A 20,025-nucleotide genomic window follows, 5' to 3' on the forward strand; every position below is an offset into this window, starting at 1 on the left:
TTCCCATCCAGACAATTCCTTGAAGTAATCCCCCATCTGAACAAAATTAGTTTTAAAAGTCTTGAACCTTTACTTATGAATGAGACCACTCTATACCCGTCTTAATATTAAAATGTACACTAAGTCCAGTATGACCACATCTCATAGAAACATAGAGTATGACAGCAGAAAAGGGCTGGCGGCCCAAAAAATCTGCCCACTCAAGAACCCTCCCTCCTTTGAGAATCCATCTTTTAAGTATAACTCTGTAGCAACCCCGCCTGTTTGTCCCATCGTCTCTTGAAGTTGAGCAGGTTACTGGCCTCGACTACCTGGCGTGGAAGACCATTCCATCGATCAATCGCCCTTTCAGTGAAGAAGTATTTCCTGGTGTCACCATGAAGTCTTCCCCCCTTAAGTTTTAGTGGATGCCCTCTTGTCGCCGTGGGACCCGTAAGATTTTTTCCTCCACCTCAATGCGGCCCGTGATATATTTGAATGTTTCTATCATGTCCCCCCCTTTCTCTGCGCTCTTCGAGAGAGTACAAGCGCAGTCTGCTCAGACGTTCTTCATATGGGAGATCTTTAAGTCCCGAGACCATTCTAGTGGCCATTCTCTGGATCGACTCCATTCTCTTCACATCCTTTTGATAGTGTGGCCTCCAAAACTGGACATAGTACTCCAGGTGAGGTCTCACCATGGATCTGTATAACGGCAGTATGACTTCAGGCTTTCGGCTGATAAAGCTCCTTCTGATGCAACCCAGCATTTGTCTAGCCTTGGTTGAAGCTTTCTCCTCCTGATTGGCAGCTTTCATATCTTCCCGGATGATTACTCCCAAGTCCCTTTCTGTAACAGTTCTTGTTAAGTTCTCACCATTCAAGGTGTATGTTCTGCATGGATTTCCACTACCAAGATGCATTACCTTACATTTTTTGGCATTAAAATTTAGTTGCCAAGTACTGGACCATTGTTCTAGTAAAAGTAGGTCCTGCTCCATAGTATTGGGCCTGGTTGCGCTGTCAGGTTCTGTTGCCTTGCCCACAACACTGCATAGTTTAGCGTCATCGGCAAATAATGTAATTTTGCCTCGAAATCCCTGAGTTAGATCCCTTACAAAGATATTAAATAGCATCGCGCCCAAGACCGAGCCCTGCGGCACTCCACTGGTCACTCTCGACGTTTTTGATGGAATACCATTTACCATTACCTTTTGAAGTCTGCTGCTAAGCCAGTCTTCTACCCATGCAGCCAGTGTTTCTCCTAATCTTATCGTGTTCATCTTGTTCAATAATCTACGGTGTGGGACACTTTCAAAAGCCTTACTGAAGTTCAAATACATGATGTCCAGGGACTCTCCCCTGTCCAGTTTTTTTGTTACCCAGTCAAAGAAGCTTATCAGATTGGATTGACAAGACCTTCCCTTTGTAAAGCCATGCTGGTGGGGATCCCTTAATCTTTCGTCGTCCAGAATTGTGTCCAATCTGTTTTTATTTTTTATTTTTAATTCTTTATTTGATTATTCATTACAGTACATTAACAACAAATATTCATGAATGATCACAACAAACTCAATATAGAGAACATTAAAGCATATATAAGGCAATTAGTCAACCGTGTCCTAGTCCACATTATCATGGTCGCCAGTATTTTTAAAAAGAAAGAAGAAAAATCAAATCTATCTATCTACCATCTAAGGATAGGCAAATGGCATTTATATTTTATACATCATCCTCCAAAAATGAAAATCAATAATAGAAATTAAACTTTCAGCAAAGGTTTCTCTTTAATAAAGTCTTCTAACTGGACTGGAGTCCAATCTGTTTTTAATTAATGTTTCCATGAGTTTACTCACTATTGATATGAGACTCACCGGTCTGTAATTTTCAGCCTCTGACCTGCATCCCTTTTTGTGGAGCGGAATAATGTTGGCAGTTTTTCAGTCCAAGGGAACTTTTCCCTTGGTTAGGGAAAAATTGAAAAGCTCGGCTAACGGTTCTGCAAGGACATCTCTCAATTCTCGAAGTACTCTGGGGTGTAGATTATCCGGGCCCATAGCTTTGTTTACCTTTAATTTTGATAGCTCGTGGTAGACGTTGCTCGCTGGTTTCATTGCCAACTGCAGGTACAGTTCTTGTAGAAAATCCAGGATCTCCCTACTTCTAGATGACCCCACAATAGGGATACTCCAATCAACATCCGGCATGTTAAAATCACCTATTAGTAAAATTTCCCCTTTTTTAGATATATTCTGAATGTCTACTATTAAATCTGACTAACAATGAAAAACCAGAACTAGAGAGAAAAATGACAAATAGAAAATATAATCAACACTCCAGTATCAAAAGTGCCACACAAAAGCCAGAAATTGTAATTCTTAAAGTGAAAGAAAAGCCTCAGACATAGGTACCCACACCTTAACGCCCAAGCATCACAGGCAGAAAACTTTCACAAGAATTTACTAAATACTGGCAGGTGGGAGCAAAACATACATAGCCAAGACAAATAAATGCAGTGGAAAAAAACCATAAGCAGGGTAAAAAAAAGGCCGACGATCGTTTCGTGGTACACAAACACTGCTTCAGGGCCTTAAGCACCAACAAGTCAGGCTAACCTAAAATGGAAAATAACTTCTGTCACAACTTGCTCAATTAAACAGACCAAAAAGAGCAAAAGTAACTTTCCTTTACTCACGAATTGCAGAAACCAACTGCCACTTGCTGCTCCACAATCACAAGCTTCAGTGATTTACATCTCTTGAAGACATTTACAAAACAGCTACTTGATCCTCAATACATATGTTCACTACTGTTTACAACAAAACTCCAGAAGAGACAGTTAATTTGGGCAAACAGTTCTGCAAAATTTTTACTTCCTGAGGGTCAACTTTCCTTAAAACCCTCTGGGCTTTGCCAGGATTATATTAATATATTCATTAATCTTATCCAGACTAATGATCCTGGCACATTGGGAGTTCCAGCTGTGAGAATTGTATTTGATGATCTCACATATTAATTATTATATCACCCTTCTCTACAAACCTAACCTTACAAAGGTATCAACACAAGACATCAGTTCACTTTCCTCTACCAGGTGTCACCTGTTGGCATAGGAGCATGGGCGGATGGTCCCCTGCACCTTAACACTGGGTGAAAGAAGATTTTGAAAGCAGCTTTTGTCTTTAGGTGATAAAGATTGGGCTCCCTGCTGCCTGCCTGCCTGCCTGTCTGAATCTGATGCAGAAAACTATGTGTTAGAGCTGTGCACTGATGGCTGAGTGCATGAATTCTAATGAGAAAGTTAAGGGAAATTGTGTGGTGCAGTGGTTAAAGCTACAGCCTCAGCACCCTGGGGTTGTGGGTTCAAACCCACACTGGGCAAGTTACTTAATCCCCCCATTGCCACAGATACATTAGAGAGATTATGAGTCCGCTGGGACATACAGGGAAAAATGCTTGCATACTTGAATAAATTAATGTAAACTGTTTTGAGCTCTCTTGGGTATAGAAAACTGAATGAATGAATGAGAAATAGAGAACATCAGGAGAGGGGATGTGAGTTTAGGCAGAAAGATAAGGAATTTGGTTTTAGCCTTATTCAGTTTTAGATGGCAGTGAGACATCCAAGGGGACATGATCGAAACATTCAAGATAATGAAGGGAATAGACTTAGTAGATAAAGACAGGTTTGTTCACCCTCTCCAAGGTAGAGAGAACTCTCTAAAGTTAAAAGGGGATAGATTCCGTACAAACGTAAGGAAGTTCTTTTTCACCGAGAGAATGGTAGAAAACTGGAATGCTCTTCCGGAGGCTGTTATAAGGGAAAACACCCTCCAGGGATTCAAGACAAAGTTAGACAAGTTCCTTTGACCTAAGGGCCGCCATGTGAGCGGACTGCTGGGCACGATGGACCACTGGTCTGACCCAGCAGCGGCAATTCTTATGTTCAAATGTATGGGCAATCAGTATAAATGAAAGAGGAGGGGAAGGGGGGTGTAACATGTTCAAATGTGGAAAAAAATCTGAAAAAGCTAAGAGAAGCAGGACAAGTTCTCAGAAAAGCAAAGATGGAAATGGAAGAAAAGATGGCCAACACTGTAAAATTGGGGGACAAGACTTTTTTTTAAATATGTGATAGGAGGAAGTGTCAAAATGGCATTGTGAGGTTAAAGGGTGAAAAGGTTAAATATGTAAAAGCTGATAAGGATAAAGCTGAACTGCTTAATTCTGTTCTGTGTTCATGGATGCATGTCATCTCAAACTTTACTTTGGGGAAACTAAACTAAACTAAACAGGCTTATATACCGCATCTTCTCTATAAACAATAGAGCTCAGCATGGTTTACAAAAATTAGCAAAGAGAACAAATACAATATGATTTTGGAAACATTTAGTGAGCCCCTCAACACATTCATCCAACTTCTTGGCGCTAATCCAAAAGAAAAAAAATATCATCAATGTACCATTACCAGTGTAAAATCTGTTGAGAGAACAGGGAAGAGCAGATTCATCTATCTTCAAAATATGACACAAAAAGATTCACCATTGTGACCTCCATGGTGACTCTTGATGTTTGCTGATAATAACATCCATCATACATAGTCTCTTTTCATTTTTATATCAGCTACTTTCATCAAAAAAGTAGAGACCACTGTTTGTTTTTTGGTGTGATACTTACCTCTGCAAATTTAACTTTAACCATGAGATTTTAGAAGTACCAGTTAAAAAGGACAACACTGCTAAAAGCTGGTAAAAATCCACATAAAGTTTAAAAAGATACCCCTTCAACTTCAAGCATTCAGCCTTTCAAAGAAAACTACCCTCAAGGAAATTTTATAACATGATACCAATAAAAATATTTTAAAAGATGTCCTTATTTTATCTCTATTTTTAAAAGACAACACAGGTACCAAAGTGCCTTTATAAAATAGGCTCACAGAACTGTTCCCAATACCACTGAGTTGATCTGAGACAGGTGTAATTTAAAAAATACGTGTACACAAAAATAAAGTATGCAAGTATTGTACATTGTAACTCTGTTCTGCTCCACCCAAACTATGTCCCAGGAATGCCAATGCACACTCCATGTAAAAAACTACACATGCTTTTATTAGCACTCATACTTGTAAGTATGTATGTATGTGTGTATGTGTATGTGTGTGTATATATATATATATATATACAGTGGTGCCTCGCATAACGGACGCCTCGCACAGCGAACGCTGCGCACAACGAACTTTATGTCTTGATCCGTACAACGAACTTCGTTTCACACAACGAAGTCGCCCGAGCTGCATCCTTCCGCGCAGGCACTGCGCTTAACTGCCCTCTCTCCGCCTGGTTCCCTCTTGCCCCCCCCGACTCCCCGACACGATCGGGGCAAAAAGGAGCCCAAGCCCTCTTGCCCCGCCGATTCCCCAACTCCCCACACAATATCGGGCCAGGAGGGAGCCCAAGTCCTCCTGGCCACGGCGACCCCCTAACCCCACCCTGCACTACATTACGGGCAGGAGGGATCCCAGGCCCTCCTGCCCTCGACGCAAACCCCCCCTCCCCCCAACGACCGCCCCCCCCAAGAACCTCCGACCGCCCCCCCAGCCGACCCGCGACCCCCCTGGCCGACCCCCACGACACCCCCAACCCCCTTCCCCGTACCTTTCTGTAGTTGGCCGGACAGACGGGAGCCAAACCCGCCTGTCCGGCAGGCAGCCAACGACGGAATGAGGCCGGATTGGCCCATCCGTCCCAAAGCTCCGCCTACTGGTGGGGCCTAAGGCGCCTGGGCCAATCAGAATAGGCCCGGGAGCCTTAGGTCCCTCCTGGGGGCGGGGCCTGAGGCACATGGGCCCAACCCGACCATGTGCCTCAGGCCCTGCCCCCAGGAGGGACCTAAGGCTCCCGGGCCTATTCTGATTGGCCCAGGCGCCTTAGGCCCCACCAGTAGGCGGAGCTTTGGGACGGATGGGCCAATCCGGCCTCATTCCGTCGATGGCTGCCTGCCGGACAGGCGGGTTTGGCTCCCGTCTGTCCGGCCAACTACAGAAAGGTACGGGGAAGGGGGTTGGGGGTGTCGTGGGGGTCGGCCAGGGGGGTCGCGGGTCGGCTGGGGGGGCGGTCGGAGGTTCTTGGGGGGGGCGGTCGTTGGGGGGAGGGGGGGTTTGCGTCGAGGGCAGGAGGGCCTGGGATCCCTCCTGCCCGTAATGTAGTGCAGGGTGGGGTTAGGGGGTCGCCGTGGCCAGGAGGACTTGGGCTCCCTCCTGGCCCGATATTGTCGGGGAATCGGCGGGGCAAGAGGGCTTGGGCTCCCTTTTGCCCCGATCGTGTCGGGGAGTCGGGGGGGCAAGAGGGCTTGAGCTCCCTTTTGCCCCGATCGTGTCGGGGAGTCGGGGGGGCAAGAGGGCTTGAGCTCCCTCTTGCCCCGATCGTGTCGGGGAGTCGGGGGGGCAAGAGGGCTTGAGCTCCCTCTTGCCCCGATCGTGTCGGGGAGTCGGGGGGGGGCAAGAGGGCTTGAGCTCCCTCTTGCCCCGATCGTGTCGGGGAGTCGGGGGGGGCAAGAGGGCTTGAGCTCCCTCTTGCCCCGATCGTGTCGGGGGTGCCAGGGACCACACGGAGTCACCCACCGTACCACCCGATTCGGGTAAGCGCAGGTATCGGTGGGTGGCTTATTTGCGGGGGGGTGCCTTATTTTACATTTTTTTCTAAAAAGGGGGGGCTGTCTTATTTGATGGCCCTGCCTTATCATCGGGGAAACACGGTAGAAAAAAAAAAAAAATGAACAGTTAAGTCCCAGTTTTTGCCGCTGAGACTCTGCCCTCTCACTGTAAAATTAGACTCTACTTAGTCTGTCTTTAAATTTAAAAAATGTGTGTTGTTTTAAAAAACAATTATGTTTTTAGATGTATCTAAATAAAAATAATAACCAAAAATGTATCTTTTTTTATGTCATCTTAGCATATTTTATGCTACAGAACGAATTATTTTTTTTAACATGTATTGTTATGGGAAAACGCGTTTCACACAACGAACGTTTCACATAACAAACTTGCTCCTGGAACGGATTAAGTTCGTTGTGTGAGGCACCACTGTATATACACACACACACAAGTCTTTAAGCCATTACATTAACGGGTGCTAGAATAGATGTGTGTGCGTGTCTGTCTTTCTTTTTTTCTGTCTTTCTCTTTCCTCGGCTGTCCACCACCACCCCTTGCCTGCTCCCCCTGTCCAGCAGCAGCCCCTTCTCCCTTTGTTTTACCTCCCCCTGTCCCTGTATTTCTCTGTTGCGCCATGCCTGCCTGTTTCTCCGTGGCCCCTTTCTGTTTCCCCTCCCTCCCAGAGCAAAGCATGATTGCTGCCTGCCCCCCAAGCACATTCCCCCAAAGCAGTCCCCTTTCCCTCTCCCCCTCCACTTCTTACCAGCACACCTCGCAGTGCCCGCATGACACCCTCCTGCCGTTGTAGAGACAAATCACCACTCAATCCATGTACCAAGCTGGTGCACGCGCTGCAAGCTGCTTCAAGCCGGTGCACGCACCGCAAGCCGCCCCACGTGCTGCCGCAAATGGAATTCGGCACGGAGGCACACATCACGGCAGCAGGGATCACCGCCTCCTAAGTGCGCCCAAGCTCACGCATCTGGCTCTGTCAGGCCAGACCACAGGGAGGCAGCAAAGGGTTAGGTGCCAGCCTTGGCCTGTGGCATTCCTCCAAGATGCTTTACAGCCCTGGCCATCTCTATGGAGATGGCAACCTGCACCCCTGTAGCAGCAATTCACATAATACAGAGAGCAGGGAGAGTCTGCAGCTGCCTTCTCCCCCACCCCTGGCTGTCAATGCTCACCGAGTTATAGCGAGACCTCTGCACGCCCCCTTTGCAAAGTTTCAAGTTTATTAGGATTTTATATACCGCCTATCAAGGTTATCTAAGCGGTTTTTACAATCAGGTACTCAAGCATTTTTCCCTCTCTGTCCCGGTGGGCTCACAATCTATCTAACGTACCTGGGGCTATGGAGGATTAAGTGACTTGCCCAGGGTCACAAGGAGCAGCAGTTTACTTTCTTGCCGTATGTTCCTGGGATATGCAGAAAAACTGGAATCCTGATCCCCCCCCACCCAAAACACCACGGGGAAGTGAAAAGCTGAGGACTGCATTTTGCCAGGGGACTCGAAAACTTTTAAGGCCACTTTTGCTACTCTTCTTCCCTTTCTGAGCCCAGGAGTCCCGTTCACGAAAAGTTAACTGGCAGCCGACTCGGCCGAGGGGGGTGGGAGCTGCGGAACCATTTTGGAAGCAATCTGCGAGAAAAGTTTGGGTGGCAAGAAGTTCCCTGCCGCTTTCATGAGGAGTGGAGCAGGGGAAGCCAGCGCTGGCCAGGGCGGCTGAGGTGCTGGAAGCATGGATGAGGGGCCACCGCTGCTCCTCATCGCCTGCCTTTGCGTCCCCTTGCTGCTGGGCGGTGGCAGCGCCCTGGACCTGCACTTTTTGGGCCTCGAGACCGAAGTGGCGCTCAACCTCTCGCTGGGGGTGGACTGGACTTATGAAATTTGTGGTGCCGGAAAGGCTCTGGACGCGAGCTGGGAGGAGAACTGGTGGCTGCTGAGGCTGTGGCCGCCAGGAGACTGCGCTCGGCTGCCCATGAACCCGTTCCACTCTCGGTACATCTGAGTGGTGGCAGAGCCAGCACCGCGCTGCACCTGTGCCTCTGTGCGCGGCCCCGCACTGCAGACTCCAAGGAGGAGAGCAGAAGGAACGACCCGATCTCCTCCAGCATAATCTGCACCTGCGAGTCCCACTTTGCCTCTCCGCAGGGGACATGCTGCGGGGCGCCACCGACCTGGTCACCGCCATCTTGCTCTCGTGGGGCTGCCATAAGCCTCTCCAAGCCGGTGCACATGCCGCAAGCTGTGTCCTTCTGTGGCCGTATTCTATTTGCAGCCACGGAAGGACACAGCACACTGACAGGAATCACGGTCTCCTAAGTGCGCATGCGTACTTAGGGTTTTATTATAGAGGCCAATAAACCATTTAAAAGAGACGAAGATCCCTCTTATAATATTCTTTCTGTCTTAAAAAGCTGTATTATGGTTTCTTATGGGAGAATTCTCCTCTACCTGCGCTAAGCTCCATTCTTTATGAATAAACAGCCACTGTCATACCCTCTGCTGGTACGAATCATCAGCGCACCTCCTCGATGTTCACGTTGCCTTTCTCGCCCACATGGCACCACACCCCCATTTCCCTTCACCTTCTTCCCCGCCCCCGCTTTCTTATACATCTCCACCTGGCGCGGTGAAGTAACTCCGCAAGCCGTGCTCGGCACTCCGGATTGAAAGCTGTGTTTGCTGGCGACATTCCTACCACTAGAGTTGCCGATTTGCGTGAAAGGACGTGTGTGAGAGGTTGGGAGGGCAAGGCGGCGCATGCGCGTGGTGATCATGTGGAGGCGGGCCTGGGGAGGCGGTATTCTCAGGTGCCTCGTTCTGTTTCCTAGTGTGAGTGACCACACAGAGGAGGAGATGCTGTAGGCTCAAGTTACCTCTATTTACCCTCCAACCCTTGCTCTATTGCTCCCCTTGTTTGCCTGCCCCGCATTTCCGTTGGTATCTGGGGGCTGCACGATGGCTACGGGCTGGCAGGATGAGCCGCCAGGAAACTGTGCTCGGCTGCCCAGGAACCCCGTTCCACTATCGGTGCACCTGAGTGGTGGCGGAGCCGGCACCACACTGCACCTGCGCCTCCGGGTCCACATGCACGGCCCGCACTGCATACTCCAAGGAGGGGAGCAGAAGAACGACCCGATCTCCTCTGGCACAACCTGCACCTACAAGCCCCACTCTGCCTCTCCGCAGGGGACGTGCTGCAGGGCGCCACCGACCTGGTCACAGCCCTCTTGCTTTCGGGGGGGGCTGCCGCAAGCTACTCCAAGCCGGCTTGCGTGGGGCACGCACCACAAATAGAATACGACCACGGAAGGACACAGCACGCTATCAGGAATCATGGTCTCCTAAGTGCGCATGCGCGCTTACGGAGGATATATATACCCATGCATATTTATAAAGAGCCATTTTATTCATATAAAACTTGCTTTACGCATGAAAAATGCTTTATAAAATTACACTTTATATGTATAGAAAGTTCTTACGTATTGTAGCTATGGATATAAATCTTGTGTAATGCCATCTGTTGCACTGAAAAGATGTGGATTATCGTTCGATGGAGTATATCACTGGTCTCTGCAAAAAACTGGTCAAATCCCCAACATTTTTCTTGATCCGCCTCAAGAATGTTTGCTAGGACAGGTGTCAGCAAATTCTGCAGGCCCCTAAAGTCCACCCAACAGACATGGAAGAAAAGAATAAATGTTTAAAACCTCAGCATTAATACTACACATATCATAGTAACCTACAAGAACGTTTTTTGTTACAAAATAATTCAGTTTATCTGCACTGCTTTCCTGGATACTGATTGGTCTCTTATTCTTTTATTGCAAGTATAGTGTTCCTCTGCGAATTCGCGGTTCCCAAATCAAGGACTCAGTAATTCGCAGAATGCTCTGACTGCCTCTTCCTGTACTAAAGTCAGGCTACACCAGTGGTCTCAAACTCAAACCCTTTGCAGGGCCACATTTTGGATTTGTAGGTACTTGGAAGGGCCTCAGAAAAAAAATAGTTAATGCCTTATTAATGAAATGACAATTTTGCATGAGGTCAAACTCTTTATATGATCAAGAAACTGTTTTATTTTACTTTTGTGATTATGATAAACAAACCAAGGACCTCAAAATAGTACCTGGTGGGCCGCATGTGGCCTCCAGGCTATGAGTTTGAGACCACTGGGCTACACCAATCAGGAGCTGTGTGTCAAAGCAGCTCCTGATTGGTGTAGCCTGACTTTAGTAACAGGAAGAAGTGGTCGGAGCATACCGGGTATGATTTCGTACACCCGCCGGCACCCCAGCTGCCCTCTCCTGCCTCTTGACATACTCAAAACCGCATTTGCGGGTTTTTTTAATTCGCAGGTGTTCCTGGAATGGAACCCCCGTGAATTTTGGGGAAGTACTGTAGCGCCTTTTACTATTCAATATGTGGAAAACTGAGCTTCGCTCAGAGAAGTAGTGGTATTCTTATTTTAGTTTTATATTGTTGCTATTGTACTATAGTGTTTAAGTTTTCATTATTTTCTTGGTGAGAACTAAAGCGTTCATGTTGTTGTTGAGAAGATTCAGTTCTTTTTATTTCTTGAATTTGATTACGTGTTTGCTCCGATTCATATTCTTTGAGAGCACTAAAAGTTTGACATTTTTTCAATACCTTTAGCTTTTCTAATTAATCTTGTAGGAACTATAGATTGTGTTTATTTACATGAAAAACAATGTGGTTGTAAATTTTGAAATTGTTGTATATTTATTTCTTTCAGTTGTTCTTCTAATGGTATAATCTTTTTCTTATTAAAGTGGAAATAAATGCATTTTTTTGTGGCATCCAGGAGACATTTGTGAAGAGTAGTAGGTAGAAGCAATAAATGTTCCACAGAATAATATACAGGGGCGAAATGAGTTTAGATAGGATGTAGAGATTTTAAATGTTTTAAGAACGAAGTGTAGGTCTGTAGGATACCAATTAAACTTTAATGGAAGTATTTTCATACAATTTGTCCCTGTAGACATGCTGGAAGGTGTTGTAGCCAAAGTCACGGTAGAAGCACTTTGGATCGTGTATGCTTTGTTATGTTATGTAGAAGTACAGTGTAAGTTTTATGTCGTGTTGATACAAACAGTTTTTGTACTGTCTGAGGTTGTTAGTTAGGGTTGTTGACATGACCAGTGGTAGTAAGCAATCACAGAGAACATATAATTGTGAAAAGTTAAAAATCTGAAATATCTATTAGTTCAGCAATAAAAATGATAGTTTAAAAAAATAATAAAACAGTGCTTCTGTGTAGGGTGTGACTACAGTGGTGCCTCACACAACGAACTTAATCCGTTCCAGGAGCAAGTTTGTTATGTGAAACGTTCGTTGTGTGAAACGCGTTTTCCCATAACAATACATGTTAAAAAAAATAATTCGTTCTGTAGCATAAAATATGCTAAGATGACATAAAAAAAGATAAATTTTTGGTTATTATTTTTATTTAGATACATCTAAAAACATAATTGTTTTTTAAAACAACACACATTTTTTAAATTTAAAGACAGACTAAGTAGAGTCTAATTTTACAGTGAGAGGGCAGAGTCTCAGCGGCAAAAACTGGGACTTAACTGTTCATTTTTTTTTTTTTCTACCGTGTTTCCCCGATGATAAGGCAGGGCCATCAAATAAGACAGCCCCCCCTTTTTAGAAAAAAATGTAAAATAAGGCACCCCCCCGCAAATAAGCCACCCACCGATACCTGCGCTTACCCGAATCGGGTGGTACGGTGGGTGACTCCGTGTGGTCCCTGGCACCCCCGACACGATCGGGGCAAGAGGGAGCTCAAGCCCTCTTGCCCCCCCGACTCCCCGACACGATCGGGGCAAGAGGGAGCTCAAGCCCTCTTGCCCCCCCCGACTCCCCGACACGATCGGGGCAAGAGGGAGCTCAAGCCCTCTTGCCCCCCGGACTCCCCGACACGATCGGGGCAAGAGGGAGCTCAAGCCCTCTTGCCCCCCCGACTCCCCGACACGATCGGGGCAAAAGGGAGCCCAAGCCCTCTTGCCCCGCCGATTCCCCAACTCCCCGACAATATCGGGCCAGGAGGGAGCCCAAGTCCTCCTGGCCACGGCGACCCCCTAACCCCACCCTGCACTACATTACGGGCAGGAGGGATCCCAGGCCCTCCTGCCCTCGACGCAAACCCCCCCTCCCCCCAACGACCGCCCCCCCCCAAGAACCTCCGACCGCCCCCCCAGCCGACCCGCGACCCCCCTGGCCGACCCCCACGACACCCCCAACCCCCTTCCCCGTACCTTTCTGTAGTTGGCCGGACAGACGGGAGCCAAACCCGCCTGTCCGGCAGGCAGCCATCGACGGAATGAGGCCGGATTGGCCCATCCGTCCCAAAGCTCCGCCTACTTGTGGGGCCTAAGGAGCCTGGGCCAATCAGAATAGGCCCGGGAGCCTTAGGTCCCTCCTGGGGGCAGGGCCTGAGGCACATGGTCGGGTTGGGCCCATGTGCCTCAGGCCCCGCCCCCAGGAGGGACCTAAGGCTCCCGGGCCTATTCTGATTGGCCCAGGCGCCTTAGGCCCCACCAGTAGGCGGAGCTTTGGGACGGATGGGCCAATCCGGCCTCATTCCGTCGTTGGCTGCCTGCCGGACAGGCGGGTTTGGCTCCCGTCTGTCCGGCCAACTACAGAAAGGTACGGGGAAGGGGGTTGGGGGTGTCGTGGGGGTCGGCCAGGGGGGTCGCGGGTCGGCTGGGGGGGCGGTCGGAGGTTCTTGGGGGGGGGCGGTCGTTGGGGGGAGGGGGGGTTTGCGTCGAGGGCAGGAGGGCCTGGGATCCCTCCTGCCCGTAATGTAGTGCAGGGTGGGGTTAGGGGGTCGCCGTGGCCAGGAGGACTTGGGCTCCCTCCTGGCCCGATATTGTGTGGGGAGTTGGGGAATCGGCGGGGCAAGAGGGCTTGGGCTCCTTTTTGCCCCGATCGTGTCGGGGAGTCGGGGGGGGCAAGAGGGAACCAGGCGGAGAGAGGGCAGTTAAGCGCAGTGCCTGTGCGGAAGGATGCAGCTCGGGCGACTTCGTTGTGTGAAACGAAGTTCGTTGTACGGATCAAGACATAAAGTTCGTTGTGCGCAGCGTTCGCTGTGCGAGGCGTCCGTTATGCGAGGCACCACTGTATGTATAAAAACAGAGGCAGAGAGCTTCTCTCTAAGTGTGTTGTATTAAATTTGCGTGGATGTTAGGCAACAGTTTGTATGATAGAGCAATGATTATGTTGTCTTTTTTTTTGGGTGGGGAGATTAAACTGAAAAATAGGATGTAGTTGGTGGTGCTCCTTTAGAACTGTAATGTGGGCACATATGTGTTGTATGGTGGTGGTGTGTTTATTATACGATTAATTTTTCTCAGGTTTATGTTTTTAAAAAATCTATATCCCGCTTTATACAAAGCGGGTTTCAGAAACACATGCAGAGAAAAAAAACACAAAATACACACGTTACAAATACACATACATGCAAGCAGTCTTGTCTTAACTGCCTTATCCTACATAAAATACACATAAAAAACAAACCACCCCACCCTCACATACAGTACTTATTTCTATGCCACAAGTACCCATCCCTGCCTCTTTATATTAGAAATATATACAACTCAGGTTGTACTACTACATTTTCTTCTCTCTTAGCATCCATATTCATCTGATAGAACAGATGATGTTTCAACAAAACGTTTAAATGTACCAAGATTAGGTTGTTTTATCTGCCTAACTGCCCTCATGTGCGCTTGTGAAATACCCAGGTTGTGTCTTGAAATCATGCTTTTCTAAACGTAACTGCCCTTCTTTGTATTTGTGAAGTGCCAGTCTGCTTAATTTTCCTCAAGGTGAATGGAAGATTTTTTTTTTGATCCCTATTTGTTGAACTGAGTAGTAGCACCTTTTTGGAGTTTTTTTTAGACCCACGAAGCCTTTTAACTGAGGTCTTTTTTTTCTCCAAAAATGTATCTTTTTGGGTGCTCCTCGGAGTTGGGAAGTTTTGAACTAATTTTCTTGTCCCTCTGTGGATTATATTTACCAGTTAGACTGTGATGTGTCCAGTATATGATTTTTGATATATATGCAGTTGAAATCACCTAGTATTATACTGTTGCCCAATTCTCCAGCTTTCATAATCTCTGAAAACATTTTTTCATCTGTCTGCTCATTTTATCCCATGGGATCGTAGTAGAACCCTACCTTTATATTCCTTCCCTTCACACATGGAATTTCTATCCACAAGGATTCCACACTGCTATCTATATCGTGAATAATGTTTATTTGATTTGATTCAATTCCCTCTAACATATAGTGCAACCCCAGTTCCAATTTGATCTATTCTATCCTTGCGATATAATTTGTACCCAGGTAACAGAGTGTCCCATTGATTGTCCTCCTTCCACCAGGTCTCTGAGATGCCTATTATATCTATCTCATCATTCAGTGCTATATACTCTTAACTCGCCTATTTTATTTTTTAGGCTTCTAGCATTTGTATACAGACACTTCAAATTGTGTTTTTTCCTTGCAACTACAGGCTGCTGAGAAGACAAGGAAAATTTGAGTCTGCTTACCTCTTAAACCTTCCAGGTTTTCTTTCACCATTATTGGAAACCTCTCTACTGGGACTCCCTAAATATCCTGTTTCAATAGTATCCTCCAAGGATACCTCATACCGAACCATCTGCTCTTGGGCGACTGTCGGCTTTCCCCCACATCTCAGTTTAAAAGCTGCTCTATCTCATTTTAAACTTTAGCACCAGCAGCCTAGTTCCATTTCGGTTAAGGTAGAGCCCATCCTTTTGGAACAAGCTCCCCCTTTCTCAGAAGGTTGCTCAGTTCCTAACAAATCTAAATCCCTCATCCCTGCACCATCATTTCAATCATGCACTGTGACTTCAGAGCTCTACCTGCCTCTTGGGTCCTGCGCTTGGAACTGGGAGCATTCTTTGGGGGGGGGGGGAAGGAGGTCCACAGCCGGGCTGATGGAAGAACCAGCCATGTCAAGCTCCAAAAGAAATACCAGCCAACCCGCCAGGCTAGCTGAACATTTGGTCACATGCTTCAGCAGCGGAGAAGCCTAGCCGGATGCTACAACTCCCCCGCCATTTGCATCACACAGCACAAAGACGTTCTAAAAGCACTACATTTGTGCAATCCTGGCAAGAATTCACATGAAGAGAACCCAAGGACTCCATTCCAGCAGTTTTCTAGGCAAAATTCAAAGTTTTGAAGGAGCAGGGAGCTGAAGAAAAAAAGATCACTAAAAATCCAAGATGGCTGCCAACACAAAATTCACGCCACAACTGTGATTTTTTTTATACATTTCCCGAACTTAAAAAAATGGCGATGTTAGGATTTTTCAGGAGAATTTTTGCTGTAAATCCAGGTTTGAAATCAGTAGTAGGCAGCCAGTATTTCGACAATGGGCAAAAAAAGGTTTGTACAGATTTATACATTTTTTTTGGGGGGGAACGGAGGGATATAGTTGACTTTCACTTTCTAGAAGACCATTACTCCTTTGAAACAACTGATTACTGTCACTTTCTCCAGGTACGACATTTTGTTTCTACTCAGGGGTGAAGAAAAATGATCCTATCAGATCAGAGCATTGGGAAAACATGTGGCTAACCTTGGGCAAACTTCCTAGACCCCTTTATGTTATACCAGTATATTAGGTGTTTGGTCACTCCAAGGCATACTTTTATGTTTAAGTGGGAGCAAGATTTGGGGATGGTTTTTACCCAAGAATCCTCTATAATAATCCTCTAAGTGCTACCTGACATTGTGCTGTGTCCCTCCGTGGCCGTATTCTATTTACGGCACGGGGTGGCTTGAGGCACGTGGGGTAGCTTACGATGGCTGGCGGCTTGAGGCATGTGCACTGGCTTGGATGGCTGTTGGCGTGTGCAGGAATTTGAGCGGCAGTGGAGGTTTCTCTCAGATAAATGAGAGGAAAGGCTGGAGGGTGTCATGCTGGTGCTGCAGGTGTCCCATGCTGGTAAAAATTAAAGGAGCTGCTTTTGGGGGGAGGGGTGTGCTGGGGGGGCAGACAGCTTTGCTCTGGGGGGGAAGACAGAAGGGGGCCACGGAGAGACAGTCAGGGAGAAGGAAAGGGGGCTGCTTTGGGGGGAGGGGTGTGCTTGGGGGCAGACAGCTTTGCTCTGGGGGGAAGACAGAAAGGGGCCATGGAGAGACAGTCAGGGAAAGGGGGCTGCTTTGGGGGGAGGGGTGTGCTGGGGGGCAGACAGCAATCATGCTTTGCTCTGGGAGGGGGGGAACAGAAGGGGGCCATGAAGAGACAGGCAGGCATGGCGCAACAGAGAAATACAGGCAGGCAGGGAGCTAGGGAGACAGACAGACAGACAGGGGGCCAGGGAGAGAGACAGACAGAAAGAATGAGACAGACAGTGTCCAAGGAGAGAGAGACAAAGAAAAAAAACCCATACAGACATCTACTCTAGCATCCGTTAATGTAACGGGCTTAAACACTAGTCCTCTATAATAAAATCCTAAGCGCGCATGCGCAATTAGGACAGCGTGTTCTCCAACAGCATGCTGTGTCCCTTTGTGCCGAATTTCATTTTTGAACACGGAGGCAGGGAACACACCGGCGACTCCCCCTCCCGCCCTCACTCACCAACCACTGTCGCCGCCGCTGCTCTTCTTCAAAGCAGCTCTGCTGAGGATTGCGGCCTGCTGTAGTGAACCTCGCAGGCCGCTCTGCACCTCAGTAGCACGTTCCCTCTGATGGATGGGATCGCGTCAAGAGGGAACGTGCTACCGAGGTGCAGAGCAGTCTGCAAAGTTCGCTACAGCCGGCCGCAATCCTCAGCAGGCTGCTTTGAAGAGGGCAGACGCAAACGAACCAGGAAGCTGGATGCTAGACAGAGGGAGCAGGTAAGGGGTGCTGCTGGACAGGGGGGGAGGTAAAACAAAGGGAGAAGGGCTGCTGCTGGACAGGGGAGATATAAAACAAAGGGAGAAGGGCTACTGCTGGACAGGGGAAGCAGGCAAGGGGTGGTGGTGGACAGCAGAGGAAAGAGAGAGACAGACAGAAAGAAAGAAAGACAGACAGACACACACGCACACACACCTTTTCTAGCACCCGTTAATGTAACGGGCTTAAAGAATAGTGGAATATAATTTTCTTAGAAGAAATCTTTAATTTGTATTCTGGTTCAGGAAAATGCATACAAAGTTCTTACACAATGGTATTATACCCCTGCACATTTGAAGAAAATGTTCCCATTGACGTCAGATGTTTGCTGGTGATGCAAACAAGAAGTGGGTACCTTTTTACATGTGTGGTGGACTTGTGGGATGATACAAACTTTTTGGATAACTGTTAAGAGTAATACTTTTGAAAATGCTAGTAGCCTCTTTTGCAGTTACACCTCAAGCTTGTCTCCTGGGACTGTATAATGGCACTGGACCTCGCTTCCAACAAAAAGTAAATTGTCTGGGATTGGCAGCAGGTAAATGTGTGATAGTTCTTTTTTATTGGAAAAGCCAATGGCGCCTCCATTCTTGGTCTGGAAATCCAAATTTTGACTATTGATGGAAATGGAGTGAGGGGTCTCGAGACAACATCATACTACTTCCAGATTTGTTATGGATTGGGACAAGGTACTGCATTGGTTGGAATGACTTCAGCAAACCTTTTCTCTTTTATGGTCTTCAGGGATTAGAGGGGGGGGTTCTTTTAATTCTTTCTCCCCTTTTTTTGGGAAGCGAGTGTATTGACATGCTCTGATGGAACAACTAAGTATGTCATGATATTCTGGAGCAACTGTGTACATTTGGGATATTTGTTTTCTTTTTCATTGTTCTTCTTACCTTTATGGAGGTGGGAGGGTGGGAACAAAAATTTTGGTTTTACTGTATACAGAGTATGAATTTTGTTAGTGGGGTATGTTTGCTGTTGACCTGTGATATTTAATAAAAACTTCTTAAAATTAAAAAAAAATTTGGAGAAGCTGGGTTTAAAGTGGTGAGGGGGCAACACATAAAAACAAACCACACACACAGCTATTCAGGACCATCAAATAAGCTTCTAGTCGTACTGAATGGAGGATTAAGAAAAGCTTACTTGGAAAGGCTGCAAGAAACAGGTAAATCCCAGCTCCACTCAATTGGTCCATTTTCTGCTTTCTGGACACCGGATACTGCACCTGAAGGCTTGCAAGTGATTATTTTATACCTGTGAAAATGCAAATATTTGCAGACAGCATTATTAATATCTATAAATATTTCAACTACTATTAATCTAACCTATTAAATATATTTCTACAATTTAAATATGCACTAATATAAAAACATAGGTTAAAGTTACGGGCCATAACTTTTAACTGACCTAGTCACAGATGCACTTAATCCAACAAAAATTTATTACTTATAATTTGTGTGCAAGTGGGATACAAGGTATTATTTGCAAAGAAAATAATATTTAATAAGATTAAAAGGATCAACAAATATGTTGTTGTAATACATGAGCTGAGACTGCATAGGTACCTTTTCTCAATGTCAATTAATGCCAAATACAGGTGGCTAATTTAATTTCAATATAAAAATACAATTTTCCTCAATGAGCAATTTTAGTTTTGCGGGTCAGAGGTGAATTACCAGTATAAAAATATTACTGCACTTATTTTCACACTTAAAATGTCAATAATTGTCCTTTTAAGGGCAAAATTTAAATCAACTGCTACTTTTTACCCTAACCTATTGTTTTTTCCTTTTATGTTGCATCTTTTTTATAATAATTGTAGTTCTTCCCCACTACCCTATTGTCTGAGGTAGTTCCGTATGTTTCATCAAATCCTTTTGTTATGTTCGGAAATTATCCAGTAGCCCTTGTTTTTATGTGATTTTATGTAATTTTATATTGTAAACTGCTTAGAAATCTGAATAAGCGGTCTAAAAATTTTTTTTAATAAACTTGAAACTTGAATAAATTAACCTTATCTACTACAATTCAACAAGGAGATATGTATGATCTGCTTCTATACTGAAAATGAATCCGAGCAGAGCTTTCAGTTTCAGGTATTAAAAAAAAAAAAAAAATGTTAAAAACTCACTTTTCACTAGAGGTGCTTGAAGGAATATAGTTGGACAGATAAACAGCAGAATTATAATTGTACAAACTTCATGCACTAAGCATTGCTCATTTTGGATATGTAAATAATCTATAATAATAAAATGCTAAGCGCGCATGCGCACTCTTACCTGCGTGATCCATGATCCGTAGATTCCTGGCCAGCAGGAGTGCACATACGCGCTTTGAGTCCCCCCTCACGCACAGTAAGGCAGCACTCACTGTAAGGCAGTTTGTCGTTGTTGACCCCCTCCCCGGCGCACCCCTCCTTGGTGCACCCG

General features: G+C 46.3%; 1 protein-coding gene across 2 annotated transcripts in view; it reads right to left on the bottom strand.

The window, feature by feature from the left end:
* Positions 1 to 20,025, bottom strand: part of TBK1 (TANK binding kinase 1) — a 330,489-nt gene that overhangs the window by 152,526 nt on the left and 157,938 nt on the right. For both annotated transcript variants that reach the window (XM_033958608.1, XM_033958609.1), the window contains 2 exons: positions 18,740 to 18,850; positions 10,122 to 10,301 (listed from right to left, as the gene is read on the bottom strand). In XM_033958608.1, coding sequence (XP_033814499.1) covers positions 10,122 to 10,301; positions 18,740 to 18,850 — 291 coding nt within the window. The remainder of the gene's footprint in view (positions 1 to 10,121; positions 10,302 to 18,739; positions 18,851 to 20,025) is intronic.

The sequence above is a fragment of the Geotrypetes seraphini genome, chromosome 9 (genome assembly GCF_902459505.1).
Source record: "Geotrypetes seraphini chromosome 9, aGeoSer1.1, whole genome shotgun sequence".
NCBI lineage: Eukaryota > Metazoa > Chordata > Amphibia > Gymnophiona > Dermophiidae > Geotrypetes > Geotrypetes seraphini.